Source organism: Centroberyx gerrardi, chromosome 9 (genome assembly GCF_048128805.1).
Source record: "Centroberyx gerrardi isolate f3 chromosome 9, fCenGer3.hap1.cur.20231027, whole genome shotgun sequence".
NCBI lineage: Eukaryota > Metazoa > Chordata > Actinopteri > Beryciformes > Berycidae > Centroberyx > Centroberyx gerrardi.
The window spans coordinates 11,230,511-11,246,738 of NC_136005.1; the positions used below are offsets into that span (position 1 = coordinate 11,230,511).

General features: G+C 41.4%; 1 protein-coding gene across 1 annotated transcript; it reads right to left on the bottom strand.

The window, feature by feature from the left end:
- Window positions 1-210: 210 nt before the first annotated feature.
- On the bottom strand, window positions 211-11,282 carry soat1 (sterol O-acyltransferase 1). Its single transcript, XM_071921807.2, has 16 exons — window positions 11,169-11,282; window positions 10,485-10,636; window positions 8,659-8,717; window positions 6,653-6,801; window positions 6,357-6,416; window positions 6,119-6,226; window positions 5,586-5,865; window positions 5,286-5,364; window positions 4,998-5,082; window positions 4,830-4,875; window positions 4,570-4,699; window positions 4,291-4,388; window positions 4,073-4,171; window positions 3,601-3,736; window positions 3,193-3,338; window positions 211-2,243 (listed from the first exon to the last, which is right to left on the bottom strand). The coding sequence occupies exons 2-16, from the start codon at window positions 10,633-10,635 to the stop codon at window positions 2,172-2,174; spliced, it is 1,698 nt and encodes a 565-aa protein (XP_071777908.2). The 5' UTR covers window position 10,636; window positions 11,169-11,282; the 3' UTR covers window positions 211-2,171.
- Window positions 11,283-16,228: the final 4,946 nt, after the last annotated feature.

The window sequence follows — 16,228 nt, forward strand, 5'->3', positions numbered from 1 at the left end:
ATCAGAGACACACTATTTGTCTACATCCCCAAACAGAACAACATATAGATTCTTAAAATTAATTTGTCAACTGAAACAATATTGAAGACCATAAAAAAACAGGACGTTCATACAGTGGGCGAAACTCTGCTCCCCAAAATAAACATCTTACCAAACTAAACAGCATTTCAGCAACCTGACTCTCATCAACACTATAAATATTCTGCTTTTTTAATCATACCTCAAGGGCATAAAGCAAGATAAAACATCATATGTGGACAGTTCTCAAAACAATACATGCAATGACAGTCCTGAAAATGTCAACAAACCACTGTAGCTCAATCTCAGTAAGAATTCTGGTACCATTCTAATACCTCCACTGCTATTTGTACACAATTATAAAAAAATAATTGCTGGTATTTGTGTCTGTCAATAGTAATTTTGTAATGGACTTCAGGGAAGCATCTCTTACCCATTGGCCAGAAGACAGCCAAGTTGAGTGAAGGAAGGATTAAAACTAAAACCTTTAATACAGTGCCACCTTGTGGTTGCACAGCTCTTAGAAGTGCAGAGTAGTTCATTGCTGGTTTTTACTTTGTTTTGTGCATCTCATTCTACTCGAGCATAAAAAACTGTTCACTTACATGGAAATCTCACTGAATTGGCAACATTGTGCAATGAATGATTTTGTAATTTCTTACAAATTTCTTGTTACAAAGTAACACAATTGTGTAAACATACATTATTTCAAACCCATAAGAACTTGTAAGTACATACACTGTATCAAGTTCCTCATACAATCGGCTAGAAATGGAAATGTCTGTTCTGTGTAAATCTATCCATATATGATTTAAAAAAACACCATCTTACTTAGTATACACAGTATCTGACAAAGCGACATACTGTAGATCTTAGTGCTAATCAAGTATCTCGTCTCACTGTTTAGTAACATTTAAGCAGCCAGCTGCAACAGTTACAGTAGTAGTCGTAGTAGATTTCTACCAACCCAACATGCAGCTGAAGTTACTGTCACACATACAGAACTTTCAACATTGCTCATGAATAAAATTTACATTATTTAGTTTCACAAGAAACGTTCCCCTCTGCGAGACTGGATGTGTGTTCAAGTCAGCTCAACGGAAAAAAAAAACAAGGGTCATCAAGAATACATTCAGCAGTCACACAATATATTAACTCCATACAGTAGCATTCGAATCTCCATTCTTTTGAATCATTTCTTACTTCAAAGCTAATTTGCTCATGATTTTCTATCCCAACATGTAGCTTGACATAGCCGGGGATAGACAGAAAAATTAGGATTAAATCTGATTAAATAACTAACCAAATTCCCAGGGAAACATTAACTGAGTTCATGTGCACCACAACGGTCTGACAAAGGTCTCAATGCCTGAAACATCACATTCTCAGTTTTTCCATAAAATGATTTCCCAAATATGTCAGAGTATTGAGTGCCGCCTTCATTGTCTGCTTCAGAAAAGCCAGCATTGCAATGTTGAAGTTACAACACAGCAGCCACTACAGAGCCAAGGCTCCCTTGAGATTTACACAGTAAAACAAACAGTGGCTGTTTGGCAGGTTCCTTGACTCCTATTAGCAGTGAATATAAATAACATTGAACATCTTTCCAAACAATGTGTCCTTAGAACAATTAGAGTAGGAATTGCTAATTTGGTTAAATATAAATCATTACTGCATATGTGAGAGAAGAGTATAATGTAAGTGTTTGCATTCAGCTGCCATATCATGATTATCATCTTGGCACAGAGTAGTTTCACAGAGTTGATCAAGGCAAAAGGAATGGGAATACATCTGAAAAATAAATACATAAAAAAAAAAACAGTTCACATTTTGTTTTATGTGAACTTGTAATTTTGTAAAGGGGTTGTCTTTAACAACATAAAACAAACAAAACAAAAGATAAGTAAGGCATCATTGTGAATTTTCTGTCAGAGAGAGGGACACCAGATACTTATCAGACTTTCTCCATACATTCATAAATAAACTCAGTCATGTCATTAGGAATTGACGTCAGTGCAATAAAACAAAATGGAACATAAAAGAACAAACGTCATGACAGTAATAGAAAGGCTGGCCCCCTCCCCTCTCTCTCTCCACTTCCTGATCAGTGATGGTCTTTGATGTCAGCAGTCCATTAAGTAGGTCACAGCCTATCAGAGAGCGTCACCAGGCCTCTGGAGGTGACAGCTCCAGGAGCGAGGCTTCAGCAGCTCTATGAAAGAAGGCTGAAACGAAAAACACCATCATATTAAGCTGAATTTCTGTCTAACCATAAAGGCTAAGTTTGGCTATTTTGGCCCTATACATAATTTGTCTTTTACATGCCTGTAGTACTTGGACCCACAGACAATATTGACTCCTGAGTCAGCTAGGCCTCTTGCTGCCAACAATGAGTCCAAACAGGGTAAGAAAAAATATCTCCAAAAAAGCCATTTGTTGGCTCCACAGGGGAGCTGAGAGTAAACGGAAAAGTTGCAAAGTAAATAAATTAAAATTAGCTCTGATTTCATGACACAATTCCGTCATTACACACACTTTCAGTAATCATAAAAATCAGAAAAATAGGTGGGTAACTACCCACCTGCTGTGGGGTGAAAGTGTGTTACTGGTGGCGTGATCTAGTTTTGCGGACAGTTTGCGGACTGCTTTCCGGGCTGTGGATATTAATATGTCGGTTGGTTGCCATATCGTTTTCACAGACTGGCTTTTTTGGAGATATTTTGACATTTGGGCTCATTGTTAGCAGCAACAGGCTAGCAACGGACCTCACTGTTTGAACCAGCAGCTGACTTGGAAGCCAATATTGTCTGCAGGTCCAATTACTACAAGTATGTAAGAGACAAATCAATTACTACAAGTATGTAAGCGACAAATCATTATATATATATATATATATATATATATATATATATATATATATATATATATATATATATATATATATATATATAGAGAGAGAGAGAGAGAGAGAGAGAGAGAGAGAGAGAGAGAGAGAGAGAGAGAGAGAGAGAGAGAGAGAGAGAGAGAGATCCAAAATCACCAAACTTATTCATTAAACTCAGCAAAGCAATAACTGAATTTCAGCTGAATTATAGCCATGGGTATAAAACATACTGAACGTGTTTTGAGTGCAGCATGTCAGCAGATTGCACTGGGAAATGCTCTAGACTTTACCTCCTTCAGGGGGCAGTAGCGCTGGGCATACCACTCCTGGGAGTACAGACAGATAATGACCCCCTGACCCAGGAAGAGGGATGTCCACATGATTATGTTCCAGATGGGACCTTTCCTCTGGTCATGGAGGATGAAGTTAAACATCACTGTGAGGAGATGAATAAGGGAGAAAAGGGTGGAGGCATAATGAAAAGATAATGGTCAGAGAGAGTCACATAAATTGACCACATTTTTGTGTGAGTCTTTTTAGTAAGTTTAACTAAATTTGACACCAAGTTTAGGATAGAATGATATATTGAGAATCTAACATGTTTGACATTGTCCTGCCAAATTGGGTCAAATTCCTATGTGCTGTTAATGTATCTTTAGAGAGCGGTAAAGAGCGGTGTGTAATGTCTTTCCCCTTACTTCCAAAGCACATAAAGAGGCAGAAGAGGACGGGATAGAAGAAGCCAAAGCAGATTGCTAGAATGTACTCATGGACCACCGCAGACACCGTAAACACAAACAACATGGCTGCCGCTCTGAAACGCTTCCGGGACATCTGGAACAACAACAGGAGAGAGAACGGACAAGTCAAAACACCAGTGGATGGGAGGCAGCTCATAGATGAACATAAGCACAAGACTGTTTCATGTTATCCTTGAAAATTGGTGGCATATAGGTTTACTCTGATTAATGCATTTTCAAATCAGTGATAAACTTATGTAAAAAAGTGTCAAGGACATTTTGAAATGGTGTTTCATACTGAGGATGTAATTTGTGCCAGCATTAAAAAATAAAATGAAAATCAACATCAATACGCTACAGCAGACTGTTGCTGCTGTGGTTTTAAAGAGTATGATAGTGTATATATTGCATCATTAACAAAACCACTCACCCACAGGAAGTCCCGGTACACATAGTAGTACAGCCAGTCATGGACCACTACATTCCAAGTGCGATAATAATTGGCAAAAGAGGTTGAATTCCACCAATCCTGTGATGTGGAATCAAAATTAATTGAGTCAAGTATAAAATGCATCAAGAAACTAATTTAAAATTTTGTCATAGTAGATGACTGAGAGTGACTCTGCAGAATTTCTCTGAGTAAAGTACCTTGTAAAACATCCTATCAGCAAAACAAAGCATCTCAGCAAATGCATTGAGCCAACAGTGGAGGAAGGCAAAGAATGCCAGGAAGAGAACCAACACTCCTACAGAGGAGAGGAAAAGAAAGACAGCTTGTCACGAAAATGCAGTAGATAACACAGCATTTCTGCACCTCTCATCTCCCTGTATGAATACATGAAATTAAAAAGAATGAGTGAAGTGAAGGGGTGTATGCAATGTTTATCTGTTATAAAGGTCTTCCAGGAATCTACTGGCTGGGCCTACCTGGCAGGATGGAGTTGAAGACACAGAGGACCATGGCCCTCAGGTCGAACAGTTGCAGACTGATGCTGCGGAACTGAGGGATGCACAGCCGCACAAACACGTAATAGGCATAAAACAGACAGCCTAATACCTAGGGGTGAGGAAGGTGGGAGAGGGAGAGAAATTATCAGTCATGAAAATGGGCCGATATCATTTGCCTGCAGTCTTAAGCAACCAATGCCTCTAAAAACAGGAGTCTGTTATTAAACAAAAGTTGGTACCTGAAGTAACTTTGTGGCCACATAACCCCATCTGATCACTGGGTTCCTGCATGAAGTGAGAAACAAGGTTTTATCTATCACATGGGCTGCAAGAAGACAGTGTTCTGTGTTCAGTTATCAGAGGACATCAACAGTGCCAGTGGAAAAATAATGAAAGGCTCATTTTACCTGGGATACTTGTCTCTGTAGATGAGAGTGGGTGCAAACAAGAAGTAGAGATACTGAGAAATCTGAGGGACAACCGGACCGGGACCTGGAGATAACAGGAGAGATTCCTTATTAATCAATGGACAAAGAGAGAGAAAAGGGGAGTGATAAGGGGGAGAAAGCCAGTAGCTATGACGAGGAAGAAATTGTGCCAAACGGCAAATACAGAACGCATGAAACACACACAGAAACAAAACTAAGTCAAAGAGAGAGAGAGAGAGAATGTGTTGTAGTTGGCAGGTTACATACTGGTCTTGTCTTTAGCCCAGGCCAGGACTCTTGGGACATTCTCCCTGACATAGGAGTGGGCTTTCATCATCAGACGCACCTGGAATCAGACACAGGATCAAAACAGACATGAGTGCCTATTAGAGACCATTAATACCGTTTTCTCTCTTCAAGGAGCATACAAAAGTACTAATGCTGACCTCCAATCCATTTGTCTTTATGTAAAAATGTAAGACTGCCAGGACGAACCTGTCCTGTGAACCTAGATCAGCTTTCTAACTGTGAATGATCAAACCAGACCCAGCTATACTGGTCAGCTACCTGTTCCAGTATGATGATGAAGCAGGATGCAGGTGGCATGCTGTTGCTGACCACCATGTAGGTAGGCAGGAATCCCAGTCCCAGAGCTTGGTAGAGCAAGAACGCTGAGCCAAACAGCAGGCTCCACAACTTGGGGTGACTGACAGACTGGCTCTGCGACCACAGCTGGAACAGGGTGTAGGGAACCAGCAACACAGACAGGAACATGCAGATCCACGTGCACACCACCAGGGGGAACTGTCCGAACGCATAGACCAGCAGGTCAAAGTCCAGCACCAGTCTGAAGCAGAGGGAATCAAGACAGACAGTAGAGATGAGAAACTTGAAGCCTCTGCTCAAGACATCTTTCATCGTTTTTATGCTCCAGCCCTCAGACCAAGTTCAGAGACATCAGTGTTAGACAATGTATTCCTTCAAAAAAAATAAATAAAATAAAATAGACAGTGGTTGAGGAGTAAAGCACACTGACTCAACAGAAAAGACAAAAATCCAAGGTGTATTTCATAGCATGCCAGCCAAGGTTTATATATTACCTGCCTTCGTCAATGAAATCTACCACCAGCGTGCTGAGGATAAAGAGTATGAGCAGGGCGATGAACATGTGGTAGATGGTCCTGATGTGATTCACCTCAAACAGCTCACTGTGGAAAAATAGGCAACAGGTGAGATGAGACATACAAGTATATGTCAAACAGCAGAGATCTCAGTGGTTCAAACTTCAGTCACATGCAGTTACATTTACATTTCATTTACATCCAAGTCTCAACTTACTCTAAGAGGGACCTGCGATTGACAAACTGCTTGCCCTGGCCCTGGGGCGGCCGAAAATGCCTAAAGGGAAACAGAGTGACAACGGTGACCAGCAAGTCTGATTTGTTGGAGGGGAAGGGTGAGCAGGACCAAGAGAGGAATAGGGAATCATTGTCCTGATGTGGTAAAACCCCATATATATACTCAATGCAAGTTAAAACAAAATTCAAGAAATATGTGCAGATACTATTTGACCCACATCTGGTGGGTCAAAACAGCATCTGACTAGATAGGCTAAAGAAGGGGAAAGGCAATACTTGAGTTTGCTCCTCTCCTTGTCTGACAGTGGGGGTGAGAAGACAGCAGGTACAGGAACGGGCTCCAGGCTGGCCGACTCTTCAACCAGACTGTCCACGAACTCACTGACCTGGCTATCAAACTGACGCATCAGGTCACTCTTCAGGTGCTGAGCAATGGCAAGAGACAGAACAGGTTATCATTGCAACTAATATTATAACAAACACACATTGTGTATACTTCTACAGCGCATTTGTGGCAATGACATATAGTTCTTTCTGAATACATGAAGGGGATTGTAGGAGTTGTGTGAAGATTTGGTGTTAAGGTGTGAAGATTCATCATTACAATTACATTTCACATTACTTTTTATTATTAGATACTGCTTAATAAAAGAAAAGACGCTTAGGAGAAAATGATTTTCTTAAGTGCTATCGAAGTGCCCTACAGCAAGCCACTGACTGAACCACTACCTGCTCAGTCAGTGAGCAGCGCCCCAATTTCCACAAGGTGGAAGTGTATTTTTTTAAAATGCTGCATGGTTGTAGTATTCACTGGCTCATCAGCTCTGTAAATCAAATAATGCCAGCGAATAATGCCAATCAAATAAACAGCGAGCGATACACATTTGCACACCCTGCATACGGTATATATATGCTCTTGCACTGGACTGTAAATTTGTAGCGCTGTAAACTGCAAACATTTGTGAACTTGTAAATCTGTCAATAGTGAACACAGTGAGAATTCTTTCAAGCCAATAGGAGCTCTAAATTAGCATGATGATGGCACTGTATCTGTATCATTTATCACTGTATCAAACATTGTGGTGACAGAGTATGGAGAGTATGGACTGGGATTCAAACCCACTTGATGGTGATAGTGTGTAACTGCCACAGTGTGATGATATCCATCCAACAGGCCCAGGAGGTTATTGGGCTTCTTTTGTAAACAACTGTTAATTCACCGTTTTGAGATTGCTGAAGGCCTCATAAGAAATTTTCTTAACTTTGTCTCATGCTCCACAGGGTCAAACCATGATTAATTTCTACATGTATTCATTTTCTGATAAATAAACCGTTGTATTCCTTCCTTAAGACATCACAGCAACTGCAAAAGAAGTTCCAGAGCCAGTTCCACAGAAATTGATCTCACTTCATGAATCGCACCATCTAACCTCTGATCAAAAGGAACTGAGCACCTTCTCATTCATTCTACAATTTCTATTCCTGTTGGCCTCTTAGTCACCTTGGGTGTATTGGATTTACCTTGGTAAACAAACAATGTCTGGTTAACAATGACCAATAAAGAAAAGAAGCCTATAGTTATCCATCTCATATTTGTTTTTTAACTGGCCTATAGCACATTCTGGCATAGCATCTTCATAAACAATCCATAAAGTCTCCTGTGAGAACTTTGTCAGGAGAGAAATGTAGGCTAGATGACAGATCACTGCATCGTCCTGGCAATATTTCTGTTTATTAGGTCCTTTTCCTAATGTTGGAATAATAACAGGATTTGAAAAGAGTCGGGCCAAATCAGATTGCTAGGGTTTAATGATAAGATTAGAGCTCACACAGGATTAAGAGAGATTGAATCAGTCTAGCAGGGATTTGGCTCCACAGTGGATATCTCGAACAATGTCTGTTTGAATAAATCAGCCAAACTGTATTAACAAGTAAATAAACCTAACAATTAAACCAACTGGACTTTGGGATTACTCATAATTTAATCAAAGCCTTAACGCATTATTCTATGAGACGAGGTTACAGTATATGGTAATGTCTGTTCTAAAAATAGCAATAGGCCCTAAAATAAAACAAAGCTGCATCTCTGACACTGGAGGTGTGCTGTAGATCTGAGCTAAATGGCTGGTTGTTGGCAGGATAGTAAAACAACCCTGGAGGAAAGCCTTGAGCAGTTATTGGGTTATTCATGTTTTTTCCTTTAACAGGGAAAAGGAGGTTGTGGTAGAGGCCCATTCTAACATGCAGGAGAAGCCTTTTCCAAACCCAAATCATTGACTAACCTCTGCTTTCCTTTTCAGTTGTAGTTTTTTGCTGATCATATGCTCCACTTCAATTTTTCCTGAAATTGAAAAGAGAATACAAAACACATAGCATACAGTGAGGTAAGACTCATATCAACCTGTTGCCCTGTAAGAGGCAGCTTGCTATATCAAAATGAAGCTGACAGTCCTTTGGACACACCCAAACTGACAACAGAGCCAGCTGAGTTGCCAGGTTACCCTGTCTTAAAAGAACCTTGACCTGTACTCACTGACTCACATTAAATCAAATATTTAGATAATGACCAACAGATAACCTGCAACAGGCTACCTGTGGGGCATTTGATGAGAAGGCATGTGAAAAGAAATCCCAATCTTCTTCATGCAGAATTAAAAGTCCCTTTTATTAAGGGATATAAAAGACATTCCGTTTTATTGATTTTGAAACACTTGACAGTTTGTTAGTTGTGGTGTCATTCAGGAGTAAAGGTCAGGGGAATAGCAGGAACCATTGTGTCATGTATGAGTCATATCACAAAGGTCTTTAGATCCAATGTCGCAAAACTACAAAAAAGACACACCTCAGACCCAAGACAGTGTCTGGGAAGTAGGAAGTGGTGGTTGTCGTTGTACTGACTAGCTAAGCAACTTTGACTGATTGCCTTTAAGGTTATCTCCGGTTATTTCAAGCAGTACAATTGCAACCAGTCATATACTTGGTAGCCCTCTTTCTTTTAGGCCTGACGGTTGTCTGATGACGATTTGAAAAAATAATTTATAAGACGTCAGTCATGTCACAAGGATTGCCCAAGTCTCCAGTCATGAGATCTTAATGACTGGAGACTTGGGACATCCTTGTGACATGACTGACCTCTGATTATATGGGTTACGGTGGAAGTGATTAATTTTGAAATTCACAAGAAATGCGGTGCTGTAACAATTCCGACTGAAGGGTATATGGTTACTGAACCAACGGTCAAAATGTACTGAATGGCCAAGATGCTTCATGAACAAATTATAACATTTGCATCAAACTCTCAAAAGTATTTAACATCTTTTGGATCCGGTGAATCATATGGGTGATTTTGTTCCATTTTAAAACAGCAATAATGCACATGATCACCAAAATAAAAGTTACAAATATTTGAATGCCTTCAGATCAAGCCAGATCAAGGCAACCAATAAATTACACAACCAGATGAGAGTATTTTCAATAGGGTTCACTTTAGGTTCCTACCACATTTTGGTACAACCCCACATTAAGTTACTGACTTCATTCACACCTACAGTACTCTACCCATCCAGCAAGATATCAATGAACTCTTACATCTAACCTGGGCCAAACAGTATAACAAAGACAACTGGCTTATTAAATTATACATTTTATTAGCTAACAGTACATTTTATTTTCAAGTTCTACAGCTTTGCTTCTTTGCTGCTAAGGTGATGAGTTTAAAGTTTCTCATCTAAACTGACAGATGGATCATGCCGCCCCATGGGACACATCATGCCAATGTTTCACTGTCATCATCACTTCCAATGATCAGTTAACTTACCACTGTTTCCTGTCTGTTAAGTGAGCGGTCATTATCTACCCTGGTTAACCGTACCAACCATACTCGAGTTCAAAGTACAACACATGATCTCATGTCCTTGACTCAGTGTGCTGGTCCATGTCAGCTATGTAGAGTGATAACTAATGGGATAATTACTAACTTTTTATAAAGGGGAGCAATGAGGAGGCAAAGTATTGTTTTCCATCAATGTCCTCTGAAAATCTACACTCAAAATGCACCTTGCATCTCATAATTTGCCCCCTGCTGATGAGGGAGTTCAGTCTCTCTCACCATTGCTGGTTATGTGGTTGTCTCCATTGCCTTGCTGATCCTCTCCTGGACTACTGTCCCCAACAATAGAGCTATTTAGGTCGGGGAAGATGGGCATCTTAGGGAGAGCTCGGCTACGGGACCGGAGGCCACTGTCATCTTCACTATCCATCCTGAAGAAAGAGGACGAAAAGTTATGTTTGAGAAAGAAGAAATAGTGATACACTTACCCAAATCAGTTCCTTCACAGCACTGTGTTGAGGATACAGGCAAATAAGCAGGCTAACGCTAGCCAACACATCGCTCCTCACGCCACCTCACATGGATAAAGAATGCCAGGGATTTTGAGTAACCCACCAGACAAAGCAAGCCCAGTTCACAATACAATCAGTCTCGCATGATACAGACACGTAGCAAATAGCTAGCTCACGACAGCTGATTTTAAAAGGTCAGTGTGACAGCCAGTGGCCAATTAGTAAGCTAACCAGCTGACAAGTTGTGCTAAATAACCGCCTGGTTTAGTGGTGAACATAAGCAGTACTGTCTCTGATAGTAGCTCATGCCTGGTAACGTTAGCCTGGGTAAGAGCCTGTCAAATTAGCCAACTTGTTGACGTTATCTGTCGTTAGCTAGCAAACAGGTTGAGAGAAATGCTGGCTGACACTGGCTGACATAAAAATGTTTTGCGATTTCCTCGATACTTACTCGTTTCACCGACCTGTCCCCCCTGTGCAGTCGATGTCCAGCGTGCCAAATATCTATTTCGGCTGTCTAACTTCCTTTATCACAACAATCTGAGCTGCTCACCTTCTCACTGAGTAAATACTGAAGTGATGATGATGATGATGAACGAGCGGCTGATGCTGATTGGCCAAAAGTCTCTCCTCCTTTCTACGTCACCGGCGCCCTCATGCACCCACTCTTGTGGCAAAGATCTGAGGAAGACTTGTCTGGTAGGTAATGCATCTAAAATCTTTCAATAGGCTATTTAAAATTCCTGCTTGCTTAAAGGCATATTCTCAAAATTCGCAATGCATGTTCAAATAATCCAAAAACGCTGTTTTTTAATATATTACATCCTGCCCTCTAAGTAAGACGTGATAGCTATGGTGAATCATGTTGTTAAACAATTTGAATGGGTCTTTTGAGTTGAGTGTGGCGAATTCAGTTAACTGCAGAGACACAAGGATGCATTTGTGAACATTTTCAACAAACACATATCTTCTGCGATGTCATTCCATGTGAGAGCAGATCATAACCACAGATTTGCTTCCTATCTGTGATGCATATGGTCAGGGGGCACAAAACGGCCACACTTGACTTGTGTGGAAAATAATGTTGTTAGTATATTTCATTCTTCCTGACCGCCAGAGGCAGTGTTTAACACTAATATAGTCCTACACAAGGTAGGTCCAGAAAGTCAAGCTTGACCACTGATGACGCAGGGCACGATGTCTACATAACTTTATGCCTCTGTGATCAGGAAATCTGTTCTTTTTATATCTTCTCATAGCATCGCACAGTTTCAATATGTTCAGTTGGGTAGGTATAGCCTAGCTACAAAAGTAGCTGTAGCTAGTTGCTTGTATTCTCAAAACCCGCTATTGGTTGGAGCCTCGTTTTCCATCTTCCAGAGGCGGCAACCAGCTTTTTGTTTCTCTTCCTCTGCCCACCTTTCCTCACACTGGTGCTCCCGCCGGCTTCACAGTCCGGACACAGAGCTAATTGGATTGCCTGGACGGCACACCTCAGGTCAGTATTTCCCTCTGTCTTGTTTGATATTCGCCACTCAGGGAGGGAACTGCTCCTGGTCCGCCATACCTAGCATTAAATGCTATTAGGCCTAGTTAGTCTATCGCTCAGGTGGCCTCGCTCCGAGTGGGCTAACTTTGGCTACCTTTCAGTTAGCTAGGCTTACTTTTCCATTTTGCCCCTGGGTTAGTGGACTGCTCTCAGTCCCCCACACCTACAGTGGTTGGCTACCTATACTTTGAGTGTCTTTGCTAGGTGGTTGTTAGCTGAGCTGGCTAGGCTAGCTATCCACCTGCTTTCCTAGGCTAACTTCTCGCTCATTCAGCTCCACACAGCCGCCCGTTCGAGCGTGCTCACTGGGTGCACTGGGTGCTCTCACTCTTTGTCGCTCCATGTTTCAGCATTTTGGCGCTGGCTAGCTAGCGCTGTCTGTGGTTCTGAGCATTTGAGACAGGCTCTCACAGATGTTGCCTGTATGAAGACCAGCTTGCCTTAAAGGTTACTCCTTGAGGGCCGCTGGGCTAGCTGAAGTCGAAGCTCTTCTGCTAGAGAGTGATCCAGCCTGTTCCCTGAAGCACAGCTCAGGGGGCCCCTGATAAGAAACCCCGGGACGACACTCACACGGTGACATTGCTCTCTGCTGAAATGATAAAGGAGATTCTTCTTGCCACCCAGCATGGCAGTACTGAGCCCAGTCACCCTGCATCTGTAGCCCGTGGGACATCTCCCCCAAACAGGAGGATGGCACGCTGTCCACAGCCGCCTTGTGTACTCAGTTCACATTCCTAACGATGGTTATGGCTAGTCATCACAGAGGAAAGAACAAAAATCTACATTATTTCCTAAACTGTAAATTGTAACTAAGTTAAGCATTGACGGCACAGTTAGGCTTGATATAACTCAAACAGATGCACATGGCTCGATTTCATCCCACATGTTGAAAATGATCTTTTTATTTTAATAGTGCTGTACATCATGCCATTGATGACAAGGAGACAGAATGGGTTGACTTGCAGTAAAAAACGTTTCAAGTTACAAGGTGATTTCATTTGATAATTTGGGGCTACATAAAAATACAATAAAAAATAATAAAAACGTTTCAGATTTTGACAATTAAATAAATATACACAAAATACAGTACAGCACTGAGGAAAGTAATCCTATCAAAATTGTTCATGCAAAATATCTAAACACCATATATTTCTACTTTCTTTATGAAAGACATATTTACATAATTTCATTTTATTAATTTTCATCAGAATACATTGTTCTATCATTTCAGTGTCAAACACACACACACACACACAAACGCAAACACATACAAACACACACACACACACACACACATGCTCAAACACTCATAGGCTACAAGAAGCAGAGGGGTCCCAAGACAGCAGTGATGTCAGGTACGTGGTGCGATGCCCCCCTCATCTCTACTCCCAGATCTCTGACAGGAAGTAGCTCCATATCCCCTCGATGGAGTTCGGTACTGCCCCGAACCCTCACTGCCACCTCCACCTGGGGTCAGACAGAACATGCCGTCATGCCGTGCACACGCAGACAATGAATGGAGGTGAACTGTGTGTCTCCTGTGCAACTACCGTAACAGTAGTTAGTTAGAGACTTTATTAACCATGAATGGATTTTTTTCCTGCAGAACATACAGAACAAGCATGACTGCTTTGCGTTGCTTCACTCTATCAAAAGTTGCAGCTTGTGGCCGTTTCATTGGGTGTGTTTTGTGGACAAGCATCCAAGACAATTCTCAGTTTGTTTAAAAAATTTGAAAAATGGGAAATGTGGGAAATAAATAACATAGAAATAGATAACTTTAGGATAGAATAAGACTGTGTGTATTGTGTTTACCATGTCATAGTGAAAGAGCACATTCGAAGAAGATTAGCATGTGTAGTGTGGGTAGTGTGCAACATGTGAAAGTGGTGATAGGAAGTTACTAGTTTCAGTAATGGCTGCAGACGAAAGTGCATCACGAGGTTAAAGTGTCAGCTTATTAAAAATGATAACAGTCTAAGCTGCAGCCTGTGTATGTGAAGAATCAGTTGGAACCAGTTTATAAGGAGGGAAAATGTCCTTTTATATTTACTTTTTACTTTTTTCTTTAACTGTCTGAGTGTAACACAGTATGGTCTTCTGCTGCTGGAGCTCATTGCCTCAAGGTTCGTTTCTGAGATGATCTTCTGTACATCACTGTTATAATGTTACTTGCCTGCCTGTTAACTTGAACAAATATTGCCATTCTCCTCTGACCTCTCTCATCAATGAGCCATTTTTGCCCTCAGGACCGCAGCTGACTGAATGAGTTTTTGTTTTTTACACCATTCTTGGGAAACTCCAGACACACTGTGTTGTGTAAAAATCCCAGGAGGTTATTTCTGAGATGCTGGAAACTCCAGACACTGTAGTGGGTAAAAATCCCAGGATGTAATTTCTGAGATGCTGGAAACTCCAGACACTGTAGTGGGTAAAAATCCCAGGAGGCCATTTCTGAGACGCTGGAACCAGCGCTTCTGGCACCAACAGTCACACCACGTTCAACACGTCTTGTATGTTCTAACATTGTGAGCTGTTTGCATAAACAGGGAAGTGTACTCAACAAAGTGGCCACTAAAAGAGTTTGTCTTTTGGTAAGAGGCTGCTGTTGTAAAAACAAAACATCCACCTATACACAGATATCATGTTATTCCTATGAGCTCAAACAGTTCAGTCCCAGTTTGGGAACTTGAACAACTCTCACCCAAAGCTAGAAACTACAAACTCAATTTGTGACGTTTTCAGGTGAGAGAGAGAGTCTTACCTCACAACCTTTCCTGGACACTGTGGTAAAGTGTGAACCAATCTCTTTACTGGAGTCTCCCAGGAAGTGGAGAATCCTATTGGTTGAATTAGTTTTGAACGCTGTCCTGGAGTGGTTTGCTGGGCACCTGATGGTCACACTCTGGAAGGATGTGTGACTCTGTAACCGCAGAAACCTCAGCTGGACGACATCCAGGCCAGCATACTCAAACTGTAAGAGACAGAAATCATTTACTCCAGGCAGAGAAAATGCTCAGTGATATTTTATTTAACAGAAAAATAAATAAAACTTCGTCAATTAACCCACGGAAGTGTTAATCATTCAGCCTCACCTTGTTTCCACCATGTTGCTGACTAAACCACTGGACAGGATTTCTTGTTTTCTTCTTTTCTGGTTCCCATCTCCCTGTAATCTACAGAATAGAGTGTTATATCACTGTCAAAGCTCATCTCATCTACTTTCATGTCAAATGAGACACCAAGGGATACATCATAACACCACGTTAGGTGATAAAAAATGCCAAGCTTTATTCATATCCTCTGAAGTCCATAAACCGGTTATGGCACAGATCACATATCACTTGCTCAGTATTGCACACAAAAACAAGAGGTGGATGTTGCTCACTGTTCTCTTATCAGTGTTAACCCAAGTAGGTGAATATGATTGTACCTGTGACTGCAGAGGGTCTATGCAGGTTGTTCCTCCTGCTGTGAAGTTACAGAACACCTTCACTGCATCGTAGGGACAGCCCTGGTTTGGATCCATGTAGAAGTAACCTGAAAGATAACCAACTGTTTTGTCACTTGGGTGTTTGCCCACACACCCTGCAGACTGGTCTTTACTTCACTAATGGCCCTTAACAGAATTATTTCAACACTACTAGAAGTTCATTATAACTGATGAAGAACTAACAGAGCCTACTCTTGTATTAGCCTCACTGGAACTACAGCAAACCCACTCCAAACGGTGTAATCTCTCTCAATTCAACGAACATATGTTTCGTGGTTATAAACATGTTCAGAAACTCACCATCGTTCAGGTGCGGATATATGAGTCCCAGCTCATGGCAGGTGGTGGCAGGGCTGTCCTTGGTTCCCTGGGGCCAGCTGAAGGACTTCTCAGCCTCATCAGCCAGAGATACTGACCATCTCCTGGACACTGGCCTGCGGCGCTACAGAGGAATCCATCACTCAGTCAA

Excerpts from the sequence above, each read along its gene's own strand:
- soat1 (XM_071921807.2), bottom strand. The coding sequence starts at position 10,635 with ATGGATAGTGAAGATGACAGTGGCCTCCGGTCCCGTAGCCGAGCTCTC. Across the intron at positions 4,700-4,829 it reads TGGCCACAAAGTTACTTCAG|GTATTAGGCTGTCTGTTTTA; the intron begins GTACCAACTTTT and ends CCTCACCCCTAG. Across the intron at positions 2,244-3,192 it reads GCTACTGCCCCCTGAAGGAG|CCTTCTTTCATAGAGCTGCT; the intron begins GTAAAGTCTAGA and ends TTTTCGTTTCAG.